Below are 14,495 nucleotides of genomic sequence, written 5' to 3' on the forward strand. Positions count from 1 at the left end.
TCCTCGGCCCCCGCCACAGCTGCTTCTCCCGATTGGCCATAAGCAACCGCAGCGAGCCGGGGGCGCAAGGGATTGTGGGGAGTGTAGTTTTTCTAGTCACGGCGCTTGCCAACCCTAGACTGCGGAGAGTTGAACTGACTCAAACCCGATCTCCGTTCCTGCTGCCAGGTCTGAAGGGCTAGGCAATATGGGAAAAGCGTGCGTGTACGACTCGAAGGTCCCGATAGGGGGCCACAGGGCTCCCCCTCGCTGGTTACCTGCCCCTAGAAGTTTCACTTGCTGCGGAGGGCGTCGCTCCCGGAGCTCTAGTCCGAAAGAGCCCTACTCGCGGGTCCGACCCGGGACCAGATGCGCAAAGGCTCCGGGTTAATCTCGAAAGGCTTCCTACAAAGACTTGCACTGCGGAGACTTCATGCAGTTTCTTCTGCCGCCACCCTGCCCCTCCCCTTGTGCTCTCCAGCCATCCTGACACTGAGTACAGGAACATGCTGGGGTGCTTCCCACCTCTGACCCTTGAACATTCTGTACCCAGAAAACTCTTAACTTTTTTGTCTTTGCCTGACTCTGGCTCTCCTGACCTCAGCCTAAACATCGCATTTCCCGATCCATCACCCTACTTCCACAAAATCCGCTATATGCTCCTATTAGTATCCAGCACTTCTCCCTTGCAGCCCTCGCACTTTTAATTATTTACGGCTTTGCCTATGTGGTTCCCACTGTTAGTTAGGTCCATGAGACAGGAAGTATGACCTTTTGATTCACTGCTGAGTCCTCAGTGCCAGGCTTGGGAGGACTACCAACAGGGACTCAAATATGTATTGACTGTGTGAATTAAATAGTTGGAGCTTCAGAGCCCTGGCGGCTTCCACTTCCTTTGCCCAACTAAGGAAGATCCTCCTCAGCCTAATTCCCAGGCAGGAAGAGAAGTGGGAGTGGGGAGTGGGGTTCAGTAATGTTTATTAAGCACTACAAGGACGTTAGGTAAGAAGGAGTGCTGCATATCGTAGAACAGGATGCAAGCAAGGATAATAAACACACTTGTGCAGAACGGAGTAGAAGATTCCCAGATGAATTATCTGGTCAGTGTGTCAGGCTGGCAGGAAGGGAAGGAAGCTACCCAAGAGGGAAGTAGAAATAGTTTTGATCCTAGGGAATCCCACTTTGGGTCTCCCTAGTCTCAAAGTGAAGTGCAGTATTGGCTCATGCCTGCTCATGTCTTTCTGGACAATGCATGATTTGTAGCAGCCAGTTCCTCATCCACCAACAAAACCCACAAAGAAACAGATGATTCCTAAAGCTAGAGAGAGATTCTAGCTAGCTATGAAGAACCATTTGTATCTTGGATTTGTATCATTTGCTACTAGACTACGTGGTTGCACATTAAGAATCAAGTCTTTTACCCTCTGTATTCCCCCACAGTGCTCAATAAATGTGGGTATCTCGGCAAAGAAAAGACTGAGTCCATGCCACCTGTCAATGCTGTGCTGCTGCCCCTGATGTTAAGATGGGGGCAGTGGCATTCAAAACCCCATTACCCGCCTTTTCCCCCAGGAAGCCTCCTTCATACGTTTGTCAAAACAGGAACACAATAGAGCCACCTGCAGTATATGAACTTTTTATTCTTCATAAAGTGCTCAAAACATGAAGAACAAGCTCTTTATAAACAGGAGTTACAACTAGGAAGACAAACAGCAAAGCAGAACTGTGCCTGCTCTCTGCCCACCCCACCTGCAACTCTCCAAGTCGTGGCCAGGAGCAGAAACATCCAACAAGAACCTTGGGCTTCAACTCAAAGCTCTTCTGAAGACATCCTTGCCCTGGGCATTTTGGAGGCCCACAATCAAGGATGAGTGGAAGATCAGGGTCAGGGCTGGTAATGAATAGAGCCCGGAAGAATACATAGTAGAGGAGTGCTCCCCTTCCCCCAGAAGAGATACCTACCCAACCCCCACTGACCCCCAAAAAAACCATGACCCAAGATCTGGACACCTGGGGACACTTCCTCAGCTTTGATGAGTGATCCTTAAGGTAGATAACATTACAGGGGCTTTCCCCCATGTGTCGGGGCTCCTCTGCTTCATCCTGGCAGAAGACATCACCCACAGAGCACACGTCCTTCCAAGGCTGTCGGAAAGATCCCATAGGCTCTCTCAGGAAGAAGAGGTAATTCCAGACGAGCTCTCACCTCCTCCCTGGGCCAAAAGTGTCCTCCTTCAGTACCTTCTTACCCCAAAACTTTTGCTAAATCAGGGCACGCGAGCCACTAAAGGTTCCCTGTAGATGCCATGGGAAGCCGGCCATGTTTTCTGCAAGCTAACCAGGGCTGGGCCAAAAGACAGACACTTCATTTCAAAGTGCACTGCAGCCAAGCCAGGCAAGGCCATGGGGCAGAAGGGACAGGCTGGGAGAGCAGCCAGTGGATGGAGAGGAGAGCAACAAAGGCTTTTTTCCTAAGTATGGGCAGAGTGGGACCTCCCACTTCCAGAATGTAGTTTTTATCCCAGGACCCTCCGCAAATGGGGTTGAGGGAGGAAGAGAAGGTGGCAGGAAAGTTAAAGGAGCAGTGGCAGCTTCGCCAGACCCTTAACTGAACTCTGGGGGAGGGGCACAGGGTGCAGCGAGTCTCACCATCCTCCTCTCCCATGTCCAGGGCTCTGACAGATCCAGCCCCATGTGCTCAACAGGGAGGGAGGGGGACACCAAACAGAGAGAGAGAGGTCTGCATCCAGAGGCTCTTGACCCCACCCACAAAAGGCACATTTTAATTGGTTTCCAAAAGTGCAAACCCTGCCGCAGCACAGAGTTTTGGCATCTGGACAGGCAACAAAAACAAAGATGGAGGCTTGATCCCCAAACACAAGCAGCCCAAAGCCCTGAGGCCTGGAGGGGCCCACAGCTTGGAGGCAGGTGAGGAGGTGCTCTCCCCACACTTGCCCCAGCTCTCCATACATTCACACATGACACTCAATGGACAGATCAGAAGAGGAGGGCAGGGCGCGGGGCCTGGAGAACACACATCATCCCCATCCATCCACATGGCACTCGTTCTGCAAACAGCTGGAAACACACGAAAATCAGAACACAGCAGAGGTGAGACCAGACCATACAGGCTCCTTGCTCTCAAGGGAACAGACATGAGACTCCAGTTGCCCATAACTCCAAAATGGGCAACTTGGTTCCTGCCACAGCCCCAGCCCCAGTAATGCTAGGAGCCCTCCAGGGGCTGAAGACAAATGAGGAGGACAAGGGTTTAGCCTTGGACAAAATGACAGACCATTGTTGTGGGGTAATAAAGTATGTCCCAGATGCCACATCAAATTGCAGCTCACCCCTGCTCCCCCTCGAGTACTAAATTCTTTGTTCCAATTCCCTGGAGCCCCTAAAACTAAGGGATATGGAAATAGGCAGGTGGGAACGACTGAGGGCTCCCCAAAACACACAAGTTGTACATGGAACCTGATGCCTCCAATGGGAGTCCAAAGGGTCCCCCTTCCAGCAGCCCCACGGAGGCAGAAGGGAAGAGGAGCAAGGAGTGACAACAGAGGACAGACAGCAGCCTGCCCAGGTGAGAGTGAGTTCAGCGGGAAGGAGGGCAGCGCAAGCCCTGTTTGGGCAGTGGGTCCACGCTGACCCTCCCAGGGGCAGGGGGAGGAAGGCTACTTTGGGGGGCCAGGGGGGATCTGCAGCAGTGTGGGTGAGGTCTCCATGATCCGCACCAGCAGCCGGTCAATGTAGCTCTCCAGCTCCTGCACATGCTCGTCCCGCTGGCTCAGCTCCCGTTCCCGCTGCAAGAGCAGGCCGATGAGCTCGTCGTGGGTCAGGTGGTAGTACTTGGCCGACTGGTCCAGCACACCCGAGTCCTGAGGCCAGGAATGAGAATGAGCAGGGCAGCCTCAGGCCTACCTGCCTGTCCACCCACCAACACCCGGGTTTCACTCCTACAGGCCCCTGGAGCGGCCTCTGTCTCCAGTGCGAGAGACAGCCTGACTGGCTTCAGGGCTCTGGCGTGGGGGACCAGGCCCACTCTTTGCTCCACCCTGCCCAGCACCCTGCTCCTGACCTCTCTCCATGGCACCACACATCCGGTCTGACGCACCCTGGCATCCTACCGGGCCTCACCTTCAGCCGCTTGGCGTCCACAGTCTGGCCAACGTGGGGGGCTGGAGCCACAGGCTGCACGCTGCCCGATGTGACGGTCTTGAGCTTCTCCAGCCCACTGCTCAGAGCTGTGCTCAGACTGGAGCGAGGCTGCTTCCTGTCGGGGCTGCCCTCCACAGGGGCAGCACTGAGGGGCTTCACAGGGTGGGGGCTGCAGACACAGAAAGGAGATGCCTTATGAGGAGGGATGGGCAGTGCAGCGAAAACACGGGGCCACCTTCTCTGGGGGGCCAGCGGGTCTGCTGGACACAAACCACCACGTGGTGGTGGCTGTCCCCTACACAGCCAGAGCCTTGGGGCGGCTGCACCCTGCACTCCTCAGCAACTCTCCCCTCCTCCTCCCTCACTGCCTGTGCCCTCTCCATTTTACTCCCTCAGAAGACCTGCCCCTTCACAGGGATGGCAGAGGCCAGCCCACAGCATTCTCTGCACCTACAGCCAGTCTTTGCCAGGGCCCCCCCGCCCCATCCTCCCCGCCTCTTCCATACTGTAACCTTTCTCTAGGGATCTGACCAACTCTCCCAGTTTCCCAATTTTCCCAGGACTAAGGATTCCCAGGGTGAGGGACTTTGGGTGCTCAAACCAGGAAAGACCTGGCCAAACTAGAACACTTGGCTGCCCGCCTCTCTCTACTGGTTGCTTCCCTTCAGCATTTACACAGGCCTCCCTTGACTCTGTTTCCACAGGAGTCATGCCCCACCTCCCCTTCCTCCTCCCCCAGCCCCACCAGAGCATGCACACTGCATTTTGTCTCTGCAAGTTCTTACCTTTCGTGACTCCTCAACCCATCAGAATGGGCTGTTGGCCCCGCCGGCCCATCACAAGTGCTCCTGCTGAGTCCACCAACCCCTCAGTTCTCAACTCACTGACCTCTCTGTGGAGTTCACACTTGGACCACTCCTTCCTTTGGCTTGCTCTCCCTCATTTCCCTCCAAGACCTCCATCTGGTTTTCTGACCTCTGACGGTCTCCTCCTCAGTCTTAACTGCTAGTCTGCCCTTGGATCTCTCCCCTCCTCACCTTGGCTCCCACGACCCCTAATGTCCAGCTCCAGCCCAGACCTCACCCCTGAGCTCCGGCTCACATACAGTTGGAGGCTGGCTCACTCCACACCGGGGCCAGTTCAGGTGCATCACACTCCCTTCCACGTCTGTCCTGTCTGTCCTTTTCTGTGTCCTTCCCAGCAGTGGGTGGCTCCAATCAGACACCTGGGAATCCCTCTGATTCCTCCCCCACCCCATCCCACCTCCACTCAGCTCCAAGACTAACAAAAATCAAGCCCTGCTCCCTCTCATCTTCTCTCACCCCATCCCCTCCTCTCCGAGCCAGTGCTAGCTAAACTTCCTCCGGCTACAACTGCTAACTCATGTCCTCCAAGGGAGTCTTGCCCACCTCCAACCATGCCCTGTACTGCTATGGGACTGTGAGCTAGCTCAGCCTCTCCAACGCTTAAACAGCCTTTACCGTTCTAGATCAGATAAGAAAACACAATCTCTAACACGAATGGGCCCTGCCCTTTCCTGATGGGTCTCTACTTCCCCACACACTGCCGACACCCCGGGAAATGTGCTCTTTCTCACCTGCAGGCTCTTATAAAAGCTGTCCCTCTGTCTGGAACACTGGCCCTTCACCTGCTGGCCTACTAACTCCTATTCATGTTTCAAAGCTACGCAAGGCCACTTCCTCTGGGCAACTTTCCTGATTCCCCCAAGCTGACTAAAGTGACCCTGCTCTGGGATCCCCCAGCACCCTGTACCTGTGACAGGTATGCAAACTGCAAGCAGCAGGCCCTCAAATCAACTAACCTGCCCCCAGAATTTGGATGTTCAGCAGTAGGAAGCAAAATGGCTTAGCCCAAGGCCCTGAGCTGCATTGGAGGAAGGAGTGCCCAGACCCAGAGAAGTCAACTCTGCTACTCAGGATAGGGCCATGGATTCAGTCTCACAACCTGGGAAGAGTGGTAGAGAGGCCAGGCAGGGGGCAGATAGCAGTAAACAACCTATCTCTTCCCACCTAAGAGTTTACATTAGGGATGGGAACTTAAAAGCTGCTCTAATGCTACCTATGGGCTGTGCCTGGGGAGGGGTGGCATAAAGAAACCCTGAATGGGTCCTGGGCTCTCAATCTGGTTGCCCCCACACATCAGAGGGACCCTGGACCCCATAGCTCTCAAGGACTCCCATTTCCTCATCTGAGAAGTGGGGATAGCTCTACTTGGCCCATCTACTTCATGATGTAAGGAACATGCTGAGTTCGACATGAAGCCAGCCCTGAAGCTTCCTAAAGGTAGTGAGTATAATTAGAAGTGAGGCTGGAATACAGCAGGGCCAGGTAAGGACACTGTCATCAGAGCAAGGAAGCTGTAACCACCCCCTCTCCCTCACCACCTACCACTGGAACAGCAGTCAAGGGTAGCCCAGATTCCTTCCCTCCCACTTCTCCTTCATCAGCATGGGCCCCACAGGCCAGCTCTTCCTGGGTGCATTTCTGTCTTGCTCACTGGATTGGGAACTCTCCGGGCATATCTTTGATCTCTGTTTAGTGTCTCACACACAGTGGATGCTCAGTGAATTCGGAAGACTAAATGTATGAGCCAGCAGGCTGGGGGCCTAGTCCAGGAGCCCGTCCTGCTCCTCAAGACTCTCACCCTGCTGTGTTCAGCAGAAAAAGCAGCCTCCTCTACTCCCTCCACTTCTTCACTCAGGGCTCCTAGAGCACTAGCATCCTTATGGACTTCACTGCTCCCCATTGACCCCAAGTGATCTGTGTCTCCAGACCTCAGCTCTGGTCACCCTGCACCAGTCAACCTGGTGAGGTCACAGCCTCATCATTCTTCCCCAAACAGGCCAATGCCACGGTGACCACAGTCACACAGGCACCCAGTGTCCACTCAGCACAGTCCTAAGCACATCAGGACCACCCCCTGAAAAGGCACAGATGCAAACCAATGAGGCACCTGAAGGGGCTACAGACCCTTTCTTCTGAGTGAGGGAGTATTTTTGTTTTTCTTCTGTCCTCTAAATAGCTCTTGGGCTTTCTCTCCGACGGACCTCTGTATCGGTCCCTCCTCTGGTTCTCTGCCTCCCACAGCCTGTTCCCCTGGGCCTGCTGCAGAGGATGTGGCCCCCATTTGACAAGTACCCAGCTTCCCTTGCAGCTGAATGCCTGAACTCTCATCCCCCTTCCCCTGCCAGCCCACACTGGCTCTCCCCACTCCATTCTTCACCCCCTGCACCTCTGCTTGCCCGAGGATCCAAGGAGGAGACAGCTTCAGAGCAGGTACCACAGAAGGGCTCCTTTCTTCAAAGCCTCCCCTGCTTCAGGGTAAAGGAGCCCTTCATCTGCCCCTGGAAGGACTGAGGCTGGAATGTGAACATCCTAGCCCCTGGGCTGCTTTGCCTCCCTCCACCCATCTCCTCCTGCAGTGTATTCTCAGGGTGGCAGCTCACCGCTCACCTGGCACTGGGCTGTGGCTCCTCAGCTGGTCGTGTCTCCAAGGGCAGAAGCACAAGCGGGGAGGCTGGGGTGGTTGCAGCGTGGTCCTCCCCAAGTGGGGCAGGGGAGCCCCCAGGGGAGGAGGCTGGCTCCCCAGGGGGTGGGGAGGAAGAAGTCAGGGGCCGAGCTCCAGGCAGAGGAGAGCATGGAGGGCTGGGCTCCCCGTGGCGGTGGCCGGCCCAGGACGGGAGAGGGGGCGGTGGAAAAGCAGGCTCTGGGGGCGTGGGCAGCTCTTCTGGACCAGAGAGGATGGAAGATTCCCTGGACCCTGGAGGGGATGTGGACGGGAGACTGGGGGGGTCTTGGTTCCCCTGAGACAAAAAGGGGTTCAAGGCATCCTCCTCTGACGCCCAGAGGTCAGTGTGTTGGGAGCTGCCTGGCAAGGGCCCAAGCCCCTCTCCCACTGGTCCTTGGCTCTGGGCCTCAGGACCCTCAGGGCTCCCTCCTTTCTCTGGAGCCTCCCGGATCTGCTGACTCTGAGGAGCCAAGCTCTTTGAGTAATGGGGTATGGGGGCAGGACCCTCAGGGCAGCTAGTGGGCAGGGATAAGTAGGGCCCAGACACAGGAGGGCTGGCACCCTCCACTACGTCTTCCAGGCCTGGCCCACCCAGCAGGGTTCTGGAAGAATGGCTGTCAGACTCCGACCCAGGGGCCTCGCCCTCCTCCTTGGCCTCCTGTGGCCCAGCAACCAGCATGCTTGGGAGGTCGTCTTCACCTCCAGTCTCTGCCCCCCTGCTTCTCAGCCCCCCTGCAGCAGCTGCCGTGGCCGCCTCCTCCTCCTCCTGAGAATCTGAGGGTGTGAAGAGGCGTGGTGGCTTGGGAGGTGGCCTGCTGGGCTGCAGTTCCTTGTCCAACACCTGCTCAGGTTTGGGCTCTGGCTCAGGCTCTGGCTCCAGCTCCAGTGGGGGAGGCCCCTCACTCCCCTTGGGGCTCACAGCTTCTGGTGACTCTGGCTGCATCTGGGGAGGAGGCAGCTCATCAGACTCTCCCCGCAGGACCGGTGAAGACATTTCAGCTGCAGGAGAAATGGTGACCACATCCCAAGGCCATGAATCTTCCACTGTATTGAGCTCATGCAAAAGCTGGCCTTCGCCTTGGGAGGCCTCGTCCTGGCCCTCAGGGGCGTCGTCTGGGCCAGGCAGTCTTTCCCACACACTGATCACTTCTGGGGAGCTAAACAGAGACGTCGCACTGTCTGCTGGACTCTGCCCTGCTTCCCCTCCTGGGGCTGGTGGCTCCCTGTCTGCTTCAGAGTCTGAGGCTCTCGGGTGCAGCTGGGCTGACGTAGAGGGCAGGCCGGCCCCTATCGACCCAAGGGGCCCCAGGTCAGCCGTGCTCTTGCTCTGGCGGTCCAGTCCCAAGTCCAGAGGAACCCTGGGCTCCAGCCACACGCTGCTCCCACCTCTTCCTCCTCCCCCAGGGTCCCCCCGGGGCTCAGCTGCCTTCATTGTCATGGCCCCACGGCCTTGGTCTTGCAGCCCAGTCACCTCCAGCCCCACTCCTGCAGGGGCCAGGATCTTGCTCCTGGCCTCTGGACGCAGCCTGCTGGCAGCAAAGACGTTGAAGGTGTCGTCCCACTCAGGCGGGGCTTTCCCAGGGGAGGCCAGGGGGGTGGGGCTGGCCCTCGAGGCACTGGGGAGAGAGGGAGCAGGTGAAGGAGAGTTTAGTGCTATGTCGGCTATGAGTTCCTCGAAGAAAGGGTTGCTCTGCATGGAGGTGAGGAACGGGTTGGTGAGACCCAAGAATCCAGATGGGGTGGCTTCAGGGGCGGCGGAGGCAGCAGCAGCAGTGGCAGCAGCGGGGGAGGCGGCTGCAAAAAGGTTAGTGCTTAGCATGGGAGCAGCGGTGGGAGCAGGAGTGGGGGGGGCCGTAGCACAGGGGGAGCAGGGGAGGTGGTGAGGAAGAGCAGCTGGGTCAGGTTCTACCTGAGGAGACACGTCCAGGCTGTGGAGGGAGACAAAACCGTGAGCCTCCTGGTTAATGCCAAGACTGGAAACGCCCCTGCTGAATACCACGCGCCTGCCCCCCACCTGCCTTGGGCAAGGTACCACATGCCTGGTACCTGGGTTCAGGTATGTGAGCCAGGGGACAAAGGGAAGACTCTAACAGGTACATTATTAGGTGCTGCCCAAGGAGGAAGATGCTGGACAGAGCTCATTTAAACCTCATGCCAACCCCAGAGAGCAATAATAATCCCGTTTTACAGACAGGATTCCAGCCAAAACCAAGTGTTCTTCACTGGTCCATATGCTGAAGTTTCTACTCAACACCAGACTTATGCCTACAGAACCAATCAGAAAGCACCCTATATCCCTTTAAGGACTGAGAGAGGAAAGAAATACCAGGTGCTTGGAGGGGATGAGGAGACCAGAGAAAGGCCAGGCTTAGCGATCAGGCTGGGTAAAGTAAAGCCTGTGCTAATAGAACCCAGCGGGACGCCTGGAATTCAGACCGCTGAAGCAGATGTGTTCTGCTGACCTCTTGCAGAAATAGGAGGTAATGATGGGGCAGTCATCAAGGCATGATAAGATGTCAATAAAAAAGAACCCACCCCTCTCGTTTCTTGGGGGGGGGGGGGGGGGGAGGGAGGTCCATAACCTGCCCGGATGGACAGCAAGACATCACTGAGGATGTCTGCTGTCAGGCATCCACATGGCCCAGCACCCTGCAGAGGGTGCCCATCACCAAGGGCACTCACAGGCCAGCCTTGAGAGCAGCCCTGCTCAGGAGACAAAGACTGGAAGGCGGCAGTAGCAGCAACTCTTGAGTGTCACCAGGGGCCCTCTGGGGTCCCCCACACAGAGAGATCACCGGCTCCCCTGGGAAATCCATCCTGTGGCAGTGAACCTCCACTCCCACGGACACCGGCGAACACTTGCTGGCCTCCGGGTGTCCGCTCCAGGGTCCTCTCCAGGAGGGAGCACCCCCTGCACCTGCACCTTACCTATGGTGCACAGATGACTGTAGGGGTGTGGGCTGGGGCAGATTCTGACACTTGAGTTCTTGGCTTCTCCAGGACAGCCCAGGAGACGGAAAACCAGAACGGCAGTGCAGGTAAAAAGGGGGGGCCCACACCCCAGTTTTCAGGACTCTGACAGTGGTTTACAGCTGCCTGGCAGCTGAGCCCACCTAACAGGCCCAGACCTTGCTGGCTTCGCCTACTGCCTGGGTCCCATCTTCCAGCCCCCAGTCTAAGCCCCAAGACACCCATTCCTTGGCCCCTGCCCAGGTGATCATCCCGGGAACTCCTATGTCTCCATCTTCTCCACTCAAGCTGCTGTTTCCCCCAGGGAAACACTGGGGGCAGGCACAGGGGCAGGGGGTGGTGTGGTTGGGGAGCAGAAGCCAGGTTTCACCGGCCAGCTCGTATGGAATGCAGGTTGGGGTGGGAGGGGCACCTATGGAAGGAAGCCGTTTAGTCTGGAGTTCACCAGGATTCTTCTGGGAACCCAGGGCCCAGACAGAGCTGGGCAGAGGCAGGGCCGGCTTGTCCACAAACACGGGGAGCAAGCAACGGGAAAGAATCCAGTTCAACCAGCAGCAAAGGTGGGCTTCGCAAGACAGTCTGTGAGTCTGTGATCCCAGCCACACTGTCAGGGCCAGGTCCAAAACTCTGGGTTTCTCTTAAGAATCCGGCTTCCAGAGACTCTCCTTATTCTTTTGCCCTATACTAACTTCCCATCCAAGTGTGGCTTCTTGGCCTCATACTATCACCTAGAGACTGGGTGTGGGGTAGAGGGTAAGAGAGTCCCATCGACTCCCAACCCACCAGGCTTCCCAGCACTGCTCTACCTCTGTGGTCCTGACATGGTGAAGATACCAAAAGAGGGCAAATCCTGGGCCCAGAGTCCCAAGCCCCACAAATGTCCCTTCTCCATTCCAAGCAGGCCCCAGGCAGGTGCCTACCTAGGGGACCACAGAGAGCAACGTACCACCATGTGGGTCAAGGCTCTGCCCTCAGCCTGCCCCCCAGCTGGAGCACCCATACCAGACACAGTCCAACTGTGCCAGCAGGAGTCAGCACTCAGGAACAGAGCTACTCTGAGCCACCTCTCTCTCCAGTCCCCTTTGTGACAAGTGACCAGAGGGGTCTGAAGGAAGAGAGCTCCATCAACATTAAGTAGCACCTAGCTTAGCTCTGCAGTCCCCTCAGCTTTGGCCTGGCCCCACTCACCCCTGTGGTCTCATCGCAGTCTGGCTGGCAGTCAGAACCGCAGGGCAGGAGACGGCAGAGCAGGAGGTCCAGAGCCCCAGGCTAGGCTAGCACCCTCCCCCACTGGCTCCCCAGAGGTACACACAAACCCGTTGGTATGGAACCAGCAAAGGGCTCTCCCTAGAGGATGGGACTCCTAGTGCCAGGCCCAGCAGGCTCCCAAGAGTTGGCGGCACCTGTGAGAACATCCCATCCAACCCTCCCACCCAGTAACACCCCCTCCCCTTCCCCCCCCCCGCCTCTCCCTTACCCTTGCTCCACCCCAGATGCACACTCTGAGGGTTCTCACTTTAGAATTTCCTCTCCCTGCCACTGTGTCTGGCACAGACCAGACGCACCCCCACATGTGGTTATCTCCCCAGGTTATGCTCTGAGGCCAGAACCCACGGTGCCAGCCCGCACCACGCAGAGGGGACTTCAACATATGCTGACTTGTCTTCTCTTCTAGGAACAAAGTTGGGGAAAGAAATCAGAGGTCCAAATGTCTCTGCCCCAGTAATCTGAGGGAATAAAGCTTTAGGGCCTGCAGGAACCTTAGGACAACTGGTGGAACCCGCCCCTTAATGCTGACATCCCCCCCTTCTCTCTAACAGCCCCTCTACTTAAACGTTGCCGTTGCTGGGCAACTTACTGCATCACCAGGCCACCTCTGTAGCTGGAGGTCAGTTTCACTGGTGGACAGCCCTTCCTTAGGCTGAGATGAGCCGTGTGTCCTTGCTATTTCCACACACTGGTCCCAGAGGTGGCATGCGGATCTGCAAAGGCTCTCCACCAGGCAGTCCCCCAAAAGGTCAAAGCCAGCCTTCGAGGCATACACGCCCAGCCAACAAGCCCTTTAGCCATCCCTCCTAAGGCACGATCTCCTGGCACCCTCCTGAGACTGATGCCTGATGCCCAGGAAAGGTGTCCAATAGATGGGGCGTATGTATCCTCTCCCATCACCTGAGCACAATGGGGTGACAAAGAGGGGCCTAGGAAGCTGTAAGTGGGGAGACCACATAATTTATCTTCCAAACCAGAATGTTTTTAATACAGTAAAAGGGCAATATTAACCATACCAGGAAAATAGCCACAAACAGGATGGACGGCCACACTAACTCTAGGTCACTGGACACACATCATGTCCTTCATTTACCCCACCGGGACTGCCACTGAGGCGCTCAGCTTTCGGCAGCCACTGCACACTCTAAGCTCATCGGGACCTCGGTGTCACTACTCCCGGTGAGGGGCCGGGACAGATGCACAGACCACCAAAGGCCACCACAATACACTTGCTCCCATGTTGTACCACACTGACCCCAATTTAAAAACTCTGCATCCAGGGGAGGGTGGGTGATGGGTATTGAGGAGGGCACCTTTTGGGATGAGCACTGGGTGTTGTATGGAAACCAATGTGACAATAAATTTCATATATTGAAAAAAAAATAAAAATAAAAAATCTGCATCCAGCACTTGATCCCCTATTGTACACAGGGTTCTACGATTAGTGTGAAGGGGCCCTGGCGGGCGAGCTCCGGGGTGGCCTGCCCACAGGGAGCTTATACTCTAAATGATCAGAGAGGGATAGATACAAAGACAACCCTGTTTGGCTCTGGTGGGTTGAACACGCTTGTGTTGAACACTCCTGACAGTCCTCAAACACACAGTAAGGAGCTCTTGCTGCAGCCCAAGACGCACGGCAACCACGGGGCTGGTGAGCAGGGCTGAGTCTCAACTATCATCGGCCCCCAGGCACACACACTGGTAGGGGCCTAGTGTGACAGCCATGGGCCTAGCAGGCGAGAGCCAGGCCAGGAGGAAAAGGAGGACCATCTTCTCAGCCCTTCATACCCTTGTTCCTTTTCTTCCAGCCACTGGCTTCTCCAACAGCAACAGCTTTTTTTCTGGAGACTGCACATCCGACTCGTACTGCTTCCGGCCTCTCCCTGGGGCACCAGTGCCGCGTGGGAGCACTAGAGGGCGCTGCTGCCCTTCCCAGTGAGGAACACCCAGCAATCTGCAATGGTAGCCCCGGGGGGCACAGGTGCCCCGAACCTCTGAGCCTGTAGACAGACTCTGGAGCCCCACTGGGGGCCTGCAGCTACCTTTGGTCACTCCAGTTCTGGGTATCTGACCTCATTCTCTCCTCAAAAGCCCAGAGCAAGCCCTCTGGGCAAGTGCCAACACTCATTTCTTCCAGACCACCTTCCCGGCTCTGTCAAGGCCCAGGGCCAGGGTGATGCCGACGGACTCACTGTCCAGGTTTCACACCTGTCCAGATTAGGCCACTTGACCCAAAAAACAGCCCTCCCACCCCACCCAGCCTGGATGCAAGGCCACAGGGCCAGCTCTGGTGGCCTATGCCCTCAAATGAGTCTCCAAAGGGCAGAAATGCCTAGATGGCCTCCATCCTGGTGAGGACAAGCTCAGAATTCAAGGAGAAGGGCACAAACCTCAGCTTCCTCATGTCTATAAGTGAGCCAACTTCTCTGGACTCTGAAGGGCCACTGGGAGACATAGAGACCCAGGATTAGGAAAATAGGCTATAAGCAGGAGTGATGACAACATCAAAGTCATGGCCTGCAGGGGTCTGAGCCCAAAGCCTGGGCACATGAGCAGAAATGACCTCATGAGCAATTGTCTGCCCTGGA

General features: G+C 56.5%; 1 protein-coding gene across 2 annotated transcripts in view; it reads right to left on the reverse strand.

Moving 5' to 3' along the window:
- Positions 1-1,599: 1,599 nt before the first annotated feature.
- Positions 1,600-14,495, reverse strand: part of RAB11FIP5 (RAB11 family interacting protein 5) — a 37,919-nt gene continuing 25,023 nt past the window's right edge. The window contains exons 4-6 of one of the 2 annotated variants that reach the window (XM_045446472.1): positions 7,614-9,596; positions 4,120-4,309; positions 1,600-3,860 (exon numbers count right to left, since the gene is read on the reverse strand). In XM_045446472.1, the coding sequence (XP_045302428.1) occupies positions 3,657-3,860; positions 4,120-4,309; positions 7,614-9,596 (2,377 nt within the window). In that variant the 3' untranslated portion in view covers positions 1,600-3,656. The remainder of the gene's footprint in view (positions 3,861-4,119; positions 4,310-7,613; positions 9,597-14,495) is intronic. The other variant, XM_045446473.1, reaches the window with a different exon arrangement.

Source organism: Leopardus geoffroyi, chromosome A3 (assembly GCF_018350155.1).
Source record: "Leopardus geoffroyi isolate Oge1 chromosome A3, O.geoffroyi_Oge1_pat1.0, whole genome shotgun sequence".
Classification (NCBI taxonomy): Eukaryota; Metazoa; Chordata; class Mammalia; order Carnivora; family Felidae; genus Leopardus; species Leopardus geoffroyi.